At 35.2% G+C, this 17,676-nt stretch overlaps 2 protein-coding genes across 6 annotated transcripts; both read left to right on the forward strand.

Annotated features, from left to right (window-relative positions):
• Window positions 1-1,147: 1,147 nt before the first annotated feature.
• LOC132186544 (Myb domain protein) lies at window positions 1,148-4,421 on the forward strand. Of its 2 annotated transcripts, none has more exons than XM_059600525.1 (5): window positions 1,148-1,279; window positions 2,275-2,391; window positions 2,821-2,928; window positions 3,760-3,824; window positions 3,942-4,421. In XM_059600525.1, exons 2-5 carry the CDS (start codon window positions 2,302-2,304, stop codon window positions 4,087-4,089), a joined length of 411 nt encoding a protein of 136 aa, XP_059456508.1. In that variant the 5' UTR covers window positions 1,148-1,279; window positions 2,275-2,301; the 3' UTR covers window positions 4,090-4,421. The 2 variants fall into 2 exon arrangements, with proteins under 2 accessions (XP_059456508.1, XP_059456514.1); XM_059600531.2 differs by lacking the exon at window positions 1,148-1,279 and adding an exon at window positions 1,291-1,456.
• A 2,356-nt stretch (window positions 4,422-6,777) lies between these two features.
• Window positions 6,778-16,544, forward strand: LOC132184872 (uncharacterized). Of its 4 annotated transcripts, XM_059598682.2 has the most exons (6): window positions 6,778-7,064; window positions 10,992-11,086; window positions 11,265-12,329; window positions 12,468-13,008; window positions 13,094-13,298; window positions 16,163-16,544. In XM_059598682.2, the coding sequence occupies exons 2-6, from the start codon at window positions 11,066-11,068 to the stop codon at window positions 16,422-16,424; spliced, it is 2,094 nt and encodes a 697-aa protein (XP_059454665.2). In that variant the 5' UTR covers window positions 6,778-7,064; window positions 10,992-11,065; the 3' UTR covers window positions 16,425-16,544. The 4 variants fall into 4 exon arrangements, with proteins under 4 accessions (XP_059454665.2, XP_059454642.2, XP_059454649.2 ...); XM_059598659.2 differs by having other exon boundaries at window positions 11,265-13,008; XM_059598666.2 differs by having other exon boundaries at window positions 10,995-11,086; window positions 11,265-13,008.
• The last annotated feature ends 1,132 nt before the right edge of the window (window positions 16,545-17,676 follow it).

Here is a 17,676-nt window from a genome sequence, read left to right on the forward strand (position 1 = left end):
TGAAATCACTAGAAAAAAAGCTATATGTTTTTTCTTCTTTCCTTGTTTGTGATTTGGTTCTTTAAATGAAAGAATTAAATTGTTTAGCGCAACAAGATGAAAACTGGGGTTTTGTTGTTCATTGGTACTCTATTTCTCTGGGTTGTTATAATAATCCGTTAATCTAGCAAGGGGGGGGGGTGGTTTTGACCACCCCATTTCGGGCAAGGGGGTGGCCAGCCACTTTCATTAGGCCATGGGGCAGACCACCCCAAACCCTTTTAAATTTTTAATATATATTTTTAAATTTTAAATATATTTAATTTTTTAAAAAAAAATTTAAGAGTATTTTTGTCTTATTGAAAATTGTATATGGGTAATTTTGTTATTTTACTAGTATTAGAGAGTATATTGCCATTGTTTAATTTGTTTTGGTAGTTTGAGGGGTAAATTGTCGCAATGGATAGTTTCAGGGAAGATTGTCATTGGGGCGGTAGTCTGAGGGGGTCAAGAGGACTTTACCCTAAAATAATATAAGATGATTATTTCTTATATTATATTATTTCTTGCCTTATAAATATATCATAAGTCTTTAAGTCAACCCGTAAAAAATTAAAAATTTCATAGGTTTTTTTCTCGACATTTTACTCCCTGTGTCAATCGAAATGCCAATAAACACCCTACCGTTAAATTTTTTTAACAACTGTTAGTCCAAATCAAAACGCACCGTTTCACCTAATTAAAATATTATTTTTTTATTAATTTAATTTTAAAATTTATATCTAAGAATAAAAAAATTGAAGGGGTGGCTTTGCCTACCCCTGGGTGGCCACAGGGGGTTAGGAGTGGCCGCAAGTCACCGTAACCACGCATGGGGTGGCTGTGGGATTTAGGGGTGGCTCATGGCCACCCTTGGGGGTTAGGGGTGGCACTACCCCTCCAATTTTTTATTTTTATATTTAAAATTTAAAATTAAATTAATAAAAAATAAATATTTTAACGAGGTAAAATTGTGTATTTTGATTGAAACAGTAAAAAGTTTATTGACATTTCCATTGATGCATGGAGTAAATTGTTGAAAAAAAAAAAAAAAAACTAGAGGGTTTTTAACTTTAGCGGTTTGACTTAATGATATATTTACCCTATTTATTTTTTTACACTCAACACTCATATTCCTCACTCTCTCGTCAACTCTCTTGCTCTCTTTCACGTGGTCTTGTGCTGGGCAAAGGATTTTGCTCCATTTGATCATGGCAATGTAGTAGAAATGCCTAGATGTGGGTTTCTCTTGCATTGAACCGTAAGTCTCTCTCTCTCTCTCTCTCTCTCTCTCGTAATTTCTCTCATTCTCTCTCTTGAACTTTATGTGTGTTGAGCCATGGGCATGGGCCTTGATTCGGATTAAAGTTTCCATCGATTTCAATTTCCGGGTAGTAATTATCAACGTTAGAGCGTCCATTTTACCGATTAAATTGAGGTAATTTCGTTATCCCTAATTTTTCTCCAAGTTATGCCAATTTTGGGTATGAGACTAAATTTCTAAATTTGGCTTGGGGCTTTTTGTGTGTAGTGGATTGCTACGCATTATTTAAGCATTGGGTTGTTAAATTAATGAAATGAAACTTCAATTTTGCCAATGGTTGAAGTATGGGTGCAAACGGTAATTTTTGGTAGTTTTAATTAATTTGGGGCTTTTAGGTGTTTAAACACTAGACTATTAATTGGTGGAGTTAATTGCATTTAGAGTGTTAATTAACCATAAGTTTGTCATGGGTTCCATGGATAATGGATATTTATATAGTTTATGTATAAGTGAGTATAAATGGGTTTTAGGTTCTATGGACAATGGGTAGTATAAATTGGGAATATTTAATTGTAAACCCTGGAGTTTTTCTATGGGTTGATTTAATCACTTAATGGATAGTAAAAGTAAATCCTTGATTCCTATGCGTTGACTTTTGTGAAGGATATTTGTGAGGTTCAAGTATCTTTGTAATGATTAGAATTAATAAAGTTTAGACTTCAGTCTAATTACGTATTTGCAATGTGAATGTGGTGGTGCATTGCAAAGCTTAAGTTGGGAATCTTCCTCAAGGTTACCCAAGCGGACATTGAAAGCTTAAGATGTGACTGCAGCCTTTCATGCAGAACTTCAGCAGTAGATGAACTGAGGCCAAATCACATGATAATATATCTAGAAAGCTCTATTAGTGATTGTTATGGATCACTTTCTCAGGAATGAAATTTTACCAGTCATACTGCAAATTCAATAAACTAACCTCAGACTTGGTTTAGATTCCAACTCAGCAGTTCAGAGAAATAATGCTAGCAATAGAGAGAGCAATTCGGACAATCCACACAGCTGTAGATGCTCCACGCCTCTCTAGATTCGCTCTTCATGCCCCTAAATTGGTAAGCTCTTTCTTGTTGTCTTCTTTTTTCCCAATCCCATATTGTGGATTAGCTCTATTTGGGAAATTGATTTACCCTCAATTTTAATTTTTTGGATTTTTTTTAATTTTTAATTTTTATTTCCTTTACATTTACAAAGATATTTTACACACATACTTAAATGGAGAAAAATATAATTGTAAATCTATTTCAGTGCTAGGTTTCCCTCACTTGAATTATAACTTAGTGTTTTCTTTCCCATTGTACATTTTATTTTATGTTTTGGGGAATTTGATATTATCCGGAATGATAAGATAGGTTTGGCTATGTTGAATTCTGTTGTGTTGGCTACTTATCAAAAAAAATTCTGTTGTGTTGGCTATATTAAGTTCTTGATGAATCATGTCATTTCGCTTGGCACTATTTGGTTTTCTGAATCTTTTATTTCAGGTGGAGGTGGGATTTGCTGATGGTAGCGCCTTTAACTTGTCTGCAGAATTTCTTAGAGTACACAGCCCAGCTGTTGATGGCAAGGTCAGGTCTATTGGGGGCGAGAAGGTGATTGTTAGAACAATTTTTCATCTCTGTACTTTCAAAAGATTTGTGGTTTCTTGACTCACTAGAAAAAGAGAAAAGAATTGTTGTTCCTCTATTGTTCTTTCACTGTGTTATTGGATTTTTCCATAAAATCAAAATAATGATTATCTTTAGCTTTAATTTTCCTTACTAATTTCAATTACTTATAAAAAAAATTCCTTTCTATTATGTATTAGATAATGGGATAAACTATGATAGGGCAGCATCCCATCAAACATGAGGAGGCCTCATCCACTTTCACCTATATGGATAGAATTTTGTGATAATTGGGATATTAAATATATTAAATGTTATTATACGAGGCCTAGCATAGTGGAAACTGTGAATTAAATAGTTTATTTCTATATAAAAAAAAAAAAGATATTCTATTTTTGTCCTTGTCTGACAATCCACCATTCAATGCAAGTATAGAAGTAAATCATTTGGCTCCACTATTTTTTTTTTTTTAAAAAAATTTATTTGAATGGCTTTCATTCATAATTAATCTGACCAATATACGCAAAAAGGGTTGAAGTCCCATCAAGATTAATGGGATGCCATTCCATTAATCTTGCATTCTTGCATTCTTGAAATGCATATCCTGCATGAGGGTTCCTTTAGTTGATGGAAATTATAAAAACACTATAATATTTTCTCATTGGTAGTAACAGCCAAATTTAGATTGTTTTCTGGTAATGCACCACTGCATTGGAGTTTTTTTAGTTGATTCAACACGCTAATCTGAAAAACTTCCAAATGAACTGGTTATCACAGTTTACATTTTGTTCATGAATACTGTTTGACCTGAATCAGGTGATATCTGGAAGGCGTCATGTCGGAATCATGTCTGCGGAACCTGTAGGAAACTATGGGGTAAGGTACTTTAAACTTTAACCAAGCATGGGCATCACTGTTTAAATTTTATCTTGAAAACTCTGTTCACAAATTTTTCCCATTGATGATGTGATGCTGTGATCATCGGATCAATGTTTCAGGATGGTTTTCGATGACTTGCATAAAACGGGCATATATTCTTGGGATTATTTCTATCATCTTGGGAGCAACAAATTTACCCTCATGAGAAATTACATCAAAACATTAAAGAAGCATGGACTCAGCCGGGATCCACTTAGAAGAAAATAGTAGACTTATGTGAGATCACCCTAGCTTTTTCTTCAAGTGATGTATCATTAGGTTTACAATGCCAATCAACTTTGTCTTAGATAGGAAAATTTCATTATTCCTATCAAGCGGGAAAGTGTAATGTTGGATATTGTGGATAAAGTTTACTGCTGTTGTTTATTGATTACTAGTCCAGATCGATTGCTGAAGAATATTGGTTCGAGTAGATTGAAGTTCAAGGATGATAGCAGAGGTCTGTGACTAACCACTGCAAAAGCCATCGTCAGCAGCAATGATGTACAATGAACGTTGAACTTATGCTTCACAATAAGAATGTTCACTTTGGAGCTCCATGTTACAGACCAAGTTTTTTACTTTTCATTTCCAGCCTTTCTTTTTTAGCTTTCTATGATGAAGTAGTGTAATTTGTATTAGATTCTTGTACGATTGGAGAGAAGGGAAAAACAAAGGAGACGAGTAGTTGACGTGATAAATTAGATTATATTGCACAAGAGGACTGCTATTTAGCATACTCCTGCCCTTTTTCCGTACAAAGGAGATGAGTAGTTGACATAATCCTGCCCTTTGGGTGGATTCAGGTAGCGGCGTTTGGTTGGAGAGGTGGAGGTGGTTTAGGGGTTGGCTCATTTGGGGGTAAGAACAGAATGAGAAAAGTAAATTGAGCGATTGATGGGTTGGTTTAGTTAGTTGATCTGATGTTTTCGTCTTTGTTGTATTCTATGCTTTTAGCTGACTTGCCAAATTTCTATTAGAGACTGTAAAATAAGAGTTTTGCACTACATCCAGATAAAAGGGGGCTCTCATTAGAATTACTGCACCTGAAAAAGATTCGTCAAAATATCTAATTTATGCAATCTTTCAAGACAAGAAAATGAAAATTCCATATGATTATAGATTGACATTTGCATGATGCACTTATTACACAGATGAAACCAAAGATGGAAACTTTTCTCCCTTCCCACCCAAAGTAAGGATTTGACTTGGGGCTGATTTGACTTAAGAGGCTGTAAACAAAAAAAAAAAACACTGGAGATCTCGTATAGTTTTTTTAATAGTCTAATTTTATTTTTTTTATTTTTGACTACATCTAAGCCAAATCCTCAAAATAAAACTTCTTAGTCTTAGGGTATATTTGAGATTGCGTTTTATGGGGCTAAAAGTGCTTTTAACATTCAAAAAGTCAGTTTAAGAAAAAAGTATTTATTTGGTAAAAAAATTAAAAGCGTTTTTAAAGGTCCAAAAAGCCTAAAAATGGCTAAAAAACACTTTTGGCAAAAGCTTAAAAATAAAGATTTTGCTCAAAAGCTCTTTTTTACTTTAAAACTATATTTCTCAAATGCAATCCCAAACAGACTCTTAGTTTACAGCTTGTGTGTGTGTGTGTGTGTGAAAATGGTCCATTTCCAATCTTTTTTTTTTTTTTTTTTCCTTTTTAGGGGATATGCTATATGACAAATATGAAATGTGAAATATTTTATAGGTCTTACGTGACCTTTTTGTACGGGTGGCAATCAGGTTGTGGTTGTTAGATTTTTTGTTTTTTGACATATTCACACAAGGAGAGGGAAATGGTGGAGGGAGATTCGAATTAGTAACATTTGTTTCATGATTTGTGGTCCCTAGCTAATTGAATTATCTTTAAAGACTATTGGGTTGTTAGATTTAATGATGACAAGTGAAGGGAAGTACTAACCTTAAAAAGTTAGAAAAAGCTTAAGAAATTAGAAGTTTTTGATAAACATTTGGTCCATGGACCATTTTTAAATTTAACTCTTCTTTTTTTCCTAAAACAGGCTAAAAATATTTGAAGCGACCCAAAATTCATATTTATAAAGAAATAATATAAACATGTTAGGGTTTATTTTATTTTTTAGGGAGAAACAATTCATATAATACATAATTGGAGTCCACAAATCCACAGTCTTCAATAATTACTGTCTCGAACGTCTTTATTATTAAAAAAAAGGAAAAATTATAAATAAAATTAGCCTCTGTAATTTACTTGATTTGTAATTAACTTTTTACGGTATCAAAATGAATTAAGAAATCCCTAGGGTATACCAAAAAAAGAATTTAGTTTTTACATTCAAATTCCGTCAAATGTTAAAATCTTTATTTGTTAAAAATTTACACTTTTTCATTAAAAAAAAATCTTTATTTTCAATTTTTTGTTTTGCTCTCAAAATAAAAACACTAACTACTATCTCAACCTAAACAAACATTAATCAAAACACAAAAATAACTTTATGTCACATCAAACATTTTTTTAAAACAAAAAACAAAAATTACCAACCAAAATACGTTAACAAAGTATAATCTTACAAGATATCTAACTTAACAAACATAATATATTCTTACAAGATATCTTGTAAGATTATATTATGGTTGGTAATTTTTGTTTTTAGTTATTCTTGTAAGACTTTACCGGAACATGGTTAGAACTCACCGGGACCCAATTAGACTTTGCTGTGACATTGCTGAGATTCAATGGAGACCCGGTTAGGACAAAATTGGAACCCTTTCGAAACATTATTGTAATTTAAAATTTAATATATATATATATATATATATAAACACTGAAAATTATTTTTTAAGAAAATTTAAAAAATTTTCAAGAAAAAACACTTTGCATTAAAGCAAACGGAGCTTAACGTAACGGCACTAGCACAACTTTACGTTTGAGCGAAACTACACCGTTTTTTCAGAGGGCGTTCCGTCAAGCCGATACGATTTGCCGACACGCTTTTTGATGTTAAAACCTCGAAATTTCGCCCACCTCTGAAGAAACCAGCACCGATTTCGCCAATCAGATCCTTCGAAAACCGTTCTATTCCGATCCGTCTCTGCGCTAGTTCAAACCCTTTGCTGCTCGGACCTCCGGTCATTTCGTTTTCGAGCTCTGGACCTGATGTCTCGGAAGAGGATCACGATATTTCGGCACTTGAGTTCTATACCGGAATTCGGAAATTTTCCGAGTAAGATCTTGCATTTAATTTTAGTTCATAAAAAGAAATTAATTTCCTTAATTTAGTTTAGTTGAATCGGATTAAGGCAAATCAGAGTTTTCATTTTCTAAAGAATTTATTTTTTTTCCCGCCTTGTTTGGTTGCTGAGAAAATGAAAGAATTAAACGTTGAAATTTGGATTTCTTTGTTAGTTTGGACTGTACAAAACCAGGACTCTTCTAAGTTGTGCTTAACGCAACATTTGCTCTGCCTTGGATACTTGTTTTCTATTTGTTTTTGGTTTTTTGCATTTGGGTTTGCTTTTCTTTGAATTTTCTTTTATTGACTATTCTTATATGCTTAAGTATTGGTTTGTAGTATTCTTAAAGATATGGATTTTATAAATTATATTTCTGGTGGGTTTTTTCCTGATTTTTTATGGTTTGCTTTTGACCCAATTGTGCATGTGTTTGTACATGACTTTGTACAAGTGTTTTTGACACTGTTTTGAAACCAAAATAATGTCAACATTACACTGGAAACATTCAAGATTGCAGATTCATCAACTATTGATGTCACAAAGCTGCATATTCTAGAATGTTGATACATGGATTTTACTAACATGTCTTGTCAAATGACATGGACTTATTTTCATTCCTACCTGCATGTGAGATGATGTTCATGCCATAGGACTGATATGGATAATTACCTAGCTTCCTTTTGAAGAGGGCTAAAGATTGAATAAATTTATGGTTTTGGAATGGTGGAGCAAAGAATGTAGGGTTTGTACATTGATTTGTGATGAGGTGTTTGAAGGTTTATAAGCAAAAGGAAAATTACTCTTTGCCCCCAAACTTCCACTTCAATTGCACTTCTAAGCTAGGACTCACTGCAACTCAAATATATAAACAATCAAAATGTTTCGAGTTATAATGTGTGCATGAATTTTTTTTTTTACTTTTTTGATAAGTAAATCAAATTAATTAAAAGCGCAAGGGGTGCAACCCAACTACACAAGAAGTATATATAAGAGAAAAACACCCAACAAGATCAAGAATGAAGAAAGAGTACAAAAAGTTTTTAGAGTTAGAGATATTGAGAAGGGTATTAATGGAGATCCACTCGAAGCAGATTTAAGAAAACAAAGCTGTAGATTTGAATTCTTCTCACAATCATCGAAACATTGAGAGATCCACTCACTTGTGCATGACTTGTTCCTTCTACCGAAAATACCCCCCAGTATGATGGACATAAAAGCAATCTTAAGAGCTATTCCAGTTCTGTGAATAGTTATCCGAGAGTCGTGAATATAGAAGAATAGAAAGAGAGGCGAAGATAAAATGAGGCATGCCTTCAATAACACAAACTCAATCTCAAATTTTTGGAGTTTGAATTTGTTTGAATAAGTGAAGCATTTTCATAGATTCTTCAACTTGACTTTATCCTACCAGGAATAAAACTCTTAATATCAAGCATACTTAATAAATTAATTAAAAGAATAACTTAAAATCCAAAAGACACATAGAATTCTTAGAGATCAGTCACACTAGTCCTGTAATTATTACTAAAACACTTCAAACTAAATATGAGATCCTGCATGAGGTTTGCATAAAACTATAATTCTGCCACTGAAGACAAAAATACCTGTAACTTATAAACTGATCTGAAATGAAAATATTTTTGTAACCCTAGACTGCTAGATATTCAAAAACTTTATAAATGTAAAATAATTATCTCCATCTGATGAGGCATGTAGACTTCACATGATAAAACCCAAAAGTTGCCAAAAGAGAAGTTAGAAAAAAAGAGCATCTAAATCCTTGTGTCATGGCTGATCAGAGTGTTGTTGGTAAATATATATTTATTTTTTTCTCTCGTCAGAGTTTTAATGTATTCTGTTGGGGTGACCTTAGAACATCATATAGAAACACTCTGTTGAGACAATGTTACAGTGGTGGAAATACTTATAAAAAAAAATTGTTATGGTGGTGGAAATATTCTGGGACTCACCAAATTGAGCCAAAAAAACATTGAATATGTGGATGTTTTGTGTTGGTTTATTAAAGAAATGAAACATTATGTGCATTACGTTGCAAAAGTAATACTTGGGTGTACTACATTGGGTCCAGCTTTAGATGGTGCTTTTGGTTATTGATGTTCATGATCTTATAGCTCCAACTTGGTTTGTTCTGTTTGAACTAGAGATTATTAAGGAATAAACCATGACTCACACACATTTATAATATGGGAAACTTAAAAAACTCTCAATTTAGTGTATCTAAATTTAAACATTGTGGAGAGTCCATTGACCATCTACTCCTACATTGTGAGGTTGCAACTGAGGTATGGAATGTATTCTTTCACCTCTTTGGAGTGAATTGGGTTATGCCGCGAAAGGTGAGTGACATCTTGGAAAGTTGGAGGGGTCAATTGGGTACTAGGTATGCTTTGCGTATATGGAGGCTCATCCCATTATGTGTGATGTGGTGTTTATGGCGAGAACGGAATGCACCCAGCTTTGAGGATAATGAGAGCGGCATGATTGAGTTGAGGAAGTTGGCGTTACATACTTTGTTCTCTTGGAGCGGGATTTGGTCAAACTCGCATGAATCCACCTTTTCTGATTTCTTAGAGCTCTATAAATCATTTTCTAATCAGTAGGGGTTTCCCAATATACTTCTCGTATACATGAGTTGCGCCCCTCTATGCGTTTGATAATATACTTATAAAAAAAAAAAAAAAGTTTGCAATGTCACCCTTACCATTAAAGTTTGGGGTTAAATTAGACGATAAATAGGTGAAATGTCTCTTATACTCCTGTAAAATTGTAAAATTACAAAATTACCCTAATTAAATATTAAAAATTTATTTTTTTAAAAAACTAGACTCACGACCAAGCTAGCTGTGGGTCAGGCCAAGCTTGCCATAGGTCACAAAGACCCACAACCATGCTTGGCCGTGAGATACTGGAGAGGCAGAGGTAGAGGCAAAAGGATTTTTGGCATGGAGCCTTTTCGTGACGTTGAAATTCCAGCAAAAATTCCCGTGGGTGAGATTGCAGTCGAGCTTGCAGACGTCGATGTTGGACACGGAGGAGTGCAACATGATGGGGAAGGTTAATTACAAAGATGAATAAAAATGCATTAGTTTTTGTTTGACAAAGGTTAATTACAGAGATGAACAAAAATGCAACATGTGGGCCACATAGCTGGAGCATATCATTTTTATTTTTATTTTAAAAAAAGACGGGAGTATTTTGGGAATTTTCAATCCTCCGTTCGGATTTAACAGAAAATCCTAAAAGAGAGATGACATTGTAAACTTTTTAAATTTGGATACACTAAATTGAGAGTTTTTTAATTTCAGAAAGTGATCGTAAAAGCGATGAAAGTTCAGAGAAGTTAAGTGAAGTTTCTCCTTTATAATATTATCATGCTTAATGAATGGTCCATCTTTTCTTCTGAATGTCCAAAGTGAATGGCTTAGTAAAATACCAACGATTACTTTAAGTCATTATAATACAAATTGAAGTGTTATTGTAAATGGTCAAAGGCTCATGAATGAATCCAAGAGTCAGACCCTGCCTAAGGCGCAAGTGCCCTTGGAAGCGCATGGATAATGAATACGGTTTTGTCAAGTCATAATTCTGCAGTCAAAGCATAGCCCTGCAACGGTATTGTGGTCGATTACCTGGTTTAGTGCTGTCCATATGCATCTACTATAACTCTGTAGTTTATGTCTACTTGTAGTGACAAAATGTTTCTAGTTTTCTGGTTTGGACTCAGTCTCCTGTATGCTCCCTTCTCATTAATGTGGTTATAAATTCCATTCTTCAGAACTTTTGCAACTCTATTGCCTCTAGTATCATTGTTGAGTCCTTAAATTTAATTTAGGTGTTCTTATGTTCTGTTCACATTGATTATGATTTTCATCTGTTGTGTTTCTTTGACTTGAAAGTAGTGTATTAACAGCTGATGGTGGAAACTTGAGAGTCGGTGGAAACTTGAAAGTCTTTTGACGCTTTCCCAGTTATGCAACACAAGGATAGTCAGGTACGTAATATATATGTTTGCTCTTTCCAGCTTTTGACTTTTCCATTCTTGAATTTTTGAACTTGAAGTCCAAATGTTTGTCTTTTATCATTTTATTTCATCCGTGTATGTGAATGGAAGTCTCCTGTAGATATAAATCTTTTGAATTTAACTGTTGACTGTGCATATCTCCTACTAGGGTTTGGCACCTCCCCGAGCTTCTGATCCTGGTTGGGCCCATGGAATTATGGTAAATGGGGGTCGCCAAAAGATCAAATGTAAATACTGTCATAAAATTATGCTCGGTGGTGGGATTTCTAGACTGAAGCAACATTTAGCTGGGGAAAGAGGAAATGTAGCTCCATGTGAGGAAGTACCTGAAGAAGTTAAAGTGCAGATGCAACAACATCTAGGTTTTAAAGTTTTGGAAAGATTAAAGAGGCAGAAAGGAATGAGAAGTAGCAAGGATTCCATGTCATATATTCAAGGTAGGGAAGAAGGAGATGATGGCGATGTGGTGCAGATTAAGAACATGGTTTCTGCTCGAGGCACTAGCAAGAGAAGGGGAAAAGAGGTTGTGGAAAGAATCTCCAATCGCTCTAGGAGACAGAAGAAGCAATATTTTTCATCTGTTGTGCCTATTGTTGCTGAACCAATACACCAGAGTTTTGCTTCCCAGGAGAGCATGGATCAAGCTGACATGGCTGTTGCGAGATTTTTGTATGAAGCTGGCATACAATTCACTGCTGCCAATTCACAGTATTTTCAAGAGATGGCTGATGCTATTGCTGCTGTAGGCCCTGGTTATAAGATGCCCTCTTATCAATCTTTGAGGGGTAAGTTGCTGAACAGGGGCGTTCAGGATGTGAGTGAATATGTTGAAGAACTAAGAAAGTCTTGGGAAGTGACTGGGTGTTCGGTAATGGTTGATAGGTGGATGGACAGAACTGGTCGTACAGTGATAAACTTCTTTGTTTACTGTCCGAAGGGTACCATGTTCCTAAAATCTGTTGATGCATCAGAAATCACATCTGCTGAGGCACTTTTAAACTTATTTGATGGTGTCGTTCAAGAAGTCGGGCAAAAGAATATTGTCAATTTTCTGACAGATACTTCACCCAGTTACAAAGCTGCAGGAAAACTTTTAATGGAGAAATACAAAACCTTTTTCTGCACTGCATGTGGAGTACATTGTATTGACTTAATGCTCGAGGACATTGGAAAAATGGATGTAGTAAAAGATGTTTTGGCAAAGGCTAAACAGGTAACACAGTTTATATACAACAATGCTTGGGTCCTCATTTTAATGAGGAAGAAAACAGGTGGAAGAGATATTATCCAACTCACAACTACCAGGTTTGCTTCCATCTTTCTGACGCTGCAGAACATGTTATCTTTGAAGGGCCATCTCCATCAGATGTTTACTGGAGCTGCTTGGATGCATTCAACTTTCTCTAAGCAAAGGGCAGGACTTGAGGTGGCAGAGGTTATTGTGGACCCACTCTTCTGGTCAATGTGTGACCAGACTCTGAAGGTGACAAAGCCCTTGCTATCTGTTTTACAGCTTATGGACTGTGGAGAGAAGCCGTCTGTCGGATACATATATGATGCAATGGAAAAAGCAAAGAAAAGCATCATTGATGCATTGAACAACAAGGAATCTGCCTACTTGCCCTATTTAGAGGTTGTTGATCATATTTGGCAGGAGGAATTTCATAGCTCGCTTCATGCAGCTGCATACTACCTGAACCCCTCCGTATTCTACAACCCCAGTTTCTCGTCTAACAAAGTCATCCAAAAGGGCTTCCTTGACTGCATTGAAACCTTAGAGCCTGATTTAACAGCTCAGGTCATGATTACAAGTAATGTAAATTTCTATGAGGAAGCTGTAGGAGATTTTGGTCGACCTGTGGCATTACGTAGTCGAGATTCATTGGCTCCAGGTTACCATCTTATCATTTGTTCTTTCCAAGTTTCTAATACTTTGTTGTACATGGTAAAGTAATTCTTATTATGTTTGTTTTGCAGCTACTTGGTGGTCACTGTATGCGGCTGATTACCCAGATTTACAGCGCTTAGCTGTCAGGATATTAAGCCAAACTTGCAGTATCACCCGATGTGACAGGAATTGGAGCATGTTTGAACGTATCCATTTGAAGAAGAGGAACCGGTTGGAGCATCAAAGATTGAACGATCTTATATTTGTTCATTATAACTTGCGTCTTCAAGAGAGGTATTTTGTCCTTCGGTAATTTTTTGACAATTATATTCGTAATACCATGGGAGTCGAAGCACTTGTGGATTTCAGATAGCTCATTGGTCCTTCTGTTCAATCTTCTACATTCATGGAATGAACTTTATCTGACAAAGAGCTGTGACTAAATTATTGGCGATTTTTTTTATTATCATCAGATTAAGTCATTACGCAAGTCTTGATTTTGATTGATCCAAATGATGTCCACAACAAGAATCACTGGATTTAATCATGCATTGTTTCTGGTCTTCTGCCTCTCTTTCTTTCACTTAGAAGTTGCCTCTAGTGAGGCGTTTCATACTCATGAATCACTTCACTTCTATTCTCATGTGCTGGAAAGACTTTGCCATTCATCTAGGTTATAATGAAACGAGACTGAAGAAATTGAAATGGAAAGAAAACTATGGAATGGAATGGAGCTCCTGATTTAGTGTTGCTCCTTCCTCCTCACTTATTCATTTAATAGAAGGACAAAATACAATAATATTCTGTATTATGACAGCTATAGAATGACACCTCACTAGGACAGCTAGCCTCCTTCTAGAAGGTTTACATACCACTCCTCGTACACTTAGAAAATTACACACCCTTCCACAAATATTCATATATTCACTCTAACAGAGGTATATCAGGATATATTTGCTTATTGTAATTTAACAGTATATAAATGCCACATCCCAGATAAAATATGCTATTTTATGGATACAACGACAGTTATCTAACATTGTAATCTCCCCATATAATATTTATAATTCAAACAGTATGTCTTGGAGTAAATGTGCTATCTTCTGGATAAAACCAGACTTATGTAACAAAGTAATTTCCAGCTACTTGGGTTCGATAGATGAATTTGCTTCATTTTACTCTACCTGGGGAAGTAGCTCTTTTTGAGGGGTACTCTAGCTTTCAAGCTTAATTTTCATTCAGAGTGGAAAGTTAGCCTGAACAAGAGTGTTCCTTGTTAAAGAGGTGCAGGGGTGGATGGAGTTGGTGAGTTACTTGATTCTGAGGTAGGATCTCTCTCGATGTCATATTTGGGATTGCCTCTTATTTCTTCTTTCAAAACTAGGACCTTTTGGGATGTGGTGATTGTAAAATCGGAGGAATAGGTTGGCTAGTTTGAAGAGATTGTACTTGTCAAAGGAGATAGGCCACTTTGATTAAGATTACCATTTCATGTCTATCGACATATTTCATGCTAGTTTTTCGTATTCCTATTGCTGTAGCAAATTGATTTATAGGGTTGCTGTTAGAATATTAATTAAATAATCAAATTCTTCATTTTTTATCGTCTTAAACTTTTAGGACAATTAATGATTTAACATGGTACCAGAGCAAAGGTCTTGAGTTCGAATTCTATTTTTGTAATTCACATCTTATATCAGTCAAATATTTCATGTGTCATGTGTTGGGCCTCACTTATTAAGGAACAATTTGATCTCACACATGAGGGGAGTGTTTGAATATTGGGAAAAGTCAACATATCTCCTTTAAACTACTATCCAATTTACAATGTTCCCCCCAAAATTTAGAGTGCGACAATATTCCTCTCAAACAATCAAAAGTTGTCAATATCCTTTAATGCAAAAATACCCTTAATAAATATAAAAATAAAAATTCTGAAACAACTAAAAAAAAAAAAAGGAAAAAACCATGTGGTTGGACCCTTTGGCGAATGGCCACCCTACTCTGGCAGGCGTTAGGATTTGATGGGCCACCACAAACACGGTCCTCAACCAAAAGCAACAAGTAATCCTCAAATGACTCTTCCACCACAAACACCATTTCCTCATTCCAGAAAGGATTTGATCAGCCGCAATCCTAGTCTTCCAAACCTGGTTGCCCACCTGGGCTTAGGATTTGGTGGGTTGTCTGCTACTTTGATAGATTTGTTTCTAAAGCTTTACTCTACTGCAGTGTATTTGAGTTACAACTGGCTAATTGTTTGGCTTGGTCCAATGGTATTTTCAAGCGGTGTTAGAGGTGGTATTTTCAAGTGAGTTACAACTGGCTAAAGGTGATGAAGGACTGGGGTTTCTTACCTTAGTTTCCTATACTTGGTGAAAGTTTTGGTGATGGTGATGATGGAATGGCATGTTCATTATGAAGAGTTAAAGCCTGAGTTTAGATCTTATTATTGGGTATTGAGAGGATGCTTTGGCATCAGTTTCCCTTGGAAAACTAATCTTTCCAAGTTTGATTGGTAAGTAGAAATGAAGACAGGAGATCAAAGGTCTGAAATGGCACTTCCTCCCTTGAAAATGGGGTGGAGGGCAAGGTCATAGTTTCAAGATCCATTTGGTGCAACTGTAACTCACTGGAAAAAAGAAGGAAAAGAAAAGAAAAAAAGTCTGAAAGCCGGCTGAAGCAACTCTCCAAACCCATACAATATGGATCTTGGGTTGTTTTGGATCCTTTTAACTTCTAGAAATTGAAGTTGAATGACTGTCCACTGCAATTTATTCACATTATTATAAAGGGGAAACAAGCCTATGGTATGTCTTTTTTCTGGTTGCCAAAAAAAATGGCCATTGATTTCATTCCCTTCCTCTCTACATTAACCTCCCGCCCCCCCTTTCCCCCCCCCCCCCCAAGTAAAAGTACAATTTTAAATGAAATAAAAAAAACATGATTGAAACGATGGAATATCTGATACGATAGACAGTTCTTTTTTGTCATCCTATGTTAAGTGTATATTTTATGTTTTTCCTTTGGTGATTAGTTATCTTAATTTTCTTGTTCTTTTTGCCCCTACTAGCTAAGGTGGCTTCTCTTTTATTTTCTGAACATGTTGTGCTGCAAAAGCTTACAACCTGTGTCTTGGCCTTTTTCTGTCCAACCAGGAGACCCGAAGCAAGTAAAGCTAGGATTAGAAGAGGTACGATTGACCCCCTATGCTTAGAAGCTATAGATGCCAACATGGGAGATTGGGTGGAGGACCCAGGAGTATTGGAGGGAGAGGACGTGAGCTGGATTGATGTAACAGTCCCCAGCGAGCCTACTTTTTTGAGTGACAAAGTAAAAGATCTGGATGATTGTAGTGACAGTACAGATGACAGAGGCAGTGATGACATGAGAGGTATGGATGAAAATGATGATTTGTAGTGCCTAGATATTGTTCCAATATACAAATTGGCATGTGTACTGATAATTAATTTTACATCCAAATTGAATTTTTTGGTGGTTCTACTTTCTTTTCTATATAATTAGTGTGCTCTACTGATATTTGGTAGTCTTGTAATGTTTAGCAGAATTGTAAAACTAAATTTTGCGTGTTCGCGTTTTGACATGGGAGAGCTGGCTAACGCAGCAATAGCTGCCATTCCAATATGACTATACCCTTTTCATCCATGAGGTTTCCATTTTTTACTGGAACACAGAATTCCCCACTATACCATATGTAACTCTGCCCCCTACTGAAGTTCCGCAGTTTATATCAATCAAAAAGGAAAAGTAGAATAAAATTCAAATGAAGGTAGAGATGGAAAGAAAAGAAGAAAGTTCATTCTGCGCATTTGCAGTAGAGATTTACATGTGGTTCTTCTTTTCCTTAGATTTGACTTGAATTGGCATTCCGATGCTAGTAGTTAACAGGAAAATGAGGATTTTTTCTCCATTAAAGTTTTGAACTTGAAGTTTTTTGTTTTTAAGAAAATAAAACACAATAAAAAATCGCTCAACACTATTGATATAGTATATAATATTCAATCGGCTGGAGACCACGCCTCATGAAGCGGAAGTTACTAATTCAAATCCCCCCTCTCCCTCTTGTGTGGACATGTCAAAAAAAAAAAAAAGCGTATTATATTTAAATTGATAAGTCATGAAATTGACATTTTTGTTCTGATTCATCTCTTTTGATAAGTGATGCGTTTCAGTTGGTTGGCAATGATTTCTATCAATTTTGCATATAGTGATATACCTGTCCTGTGAGGCTGTGAACACCTGTCACTGTTTTTTTAGTCTTTTTGGCTAGGTAGTTTGAAGAAAGGAAGATAAGTGAACGAGGTCCATTAAATATAACCTTAAACCACCTTAAAATATGTCCTTTTGGAGTTCAAAATAAGGATGTTTTGAGTAATTTCATCTTAATAAAAAATATTTTCTCTTGTGGTGGGTTTAAAAAGAACACTTCTTTCCAATGCTTTTGCATTTGAAACATAAAATTTAAGTTGAAACTGGGGCTGAGTTTTCTGCTACTGGTTTTGGTGACTTCGATGTTCAATCTGTGAAGCTTGCTTCCCTGGTTTTCTTTCTCTTTTTTAGTATGCGATCAAGGATAACAGGTCCTAGTTTTTATCTCAAAAATTAGAAGTACATTATCTTCTCATCTCATTTGATTACCAGTCTTCTGATT

This window comes from Corylus avellana, chromosome 2 (genome assembly GCF_965113065.1).
Source record: "Corylus avellana chromosome 2, dhCorAvel1.hap1.2, whole genome shotgun sequence".
Lineage (NCBI taxonomy): Eukaryota > Viridiplantae > Streptophyta > Magnoliopsida > Fagales > Betulaceae > Corylus > Corylus avellana.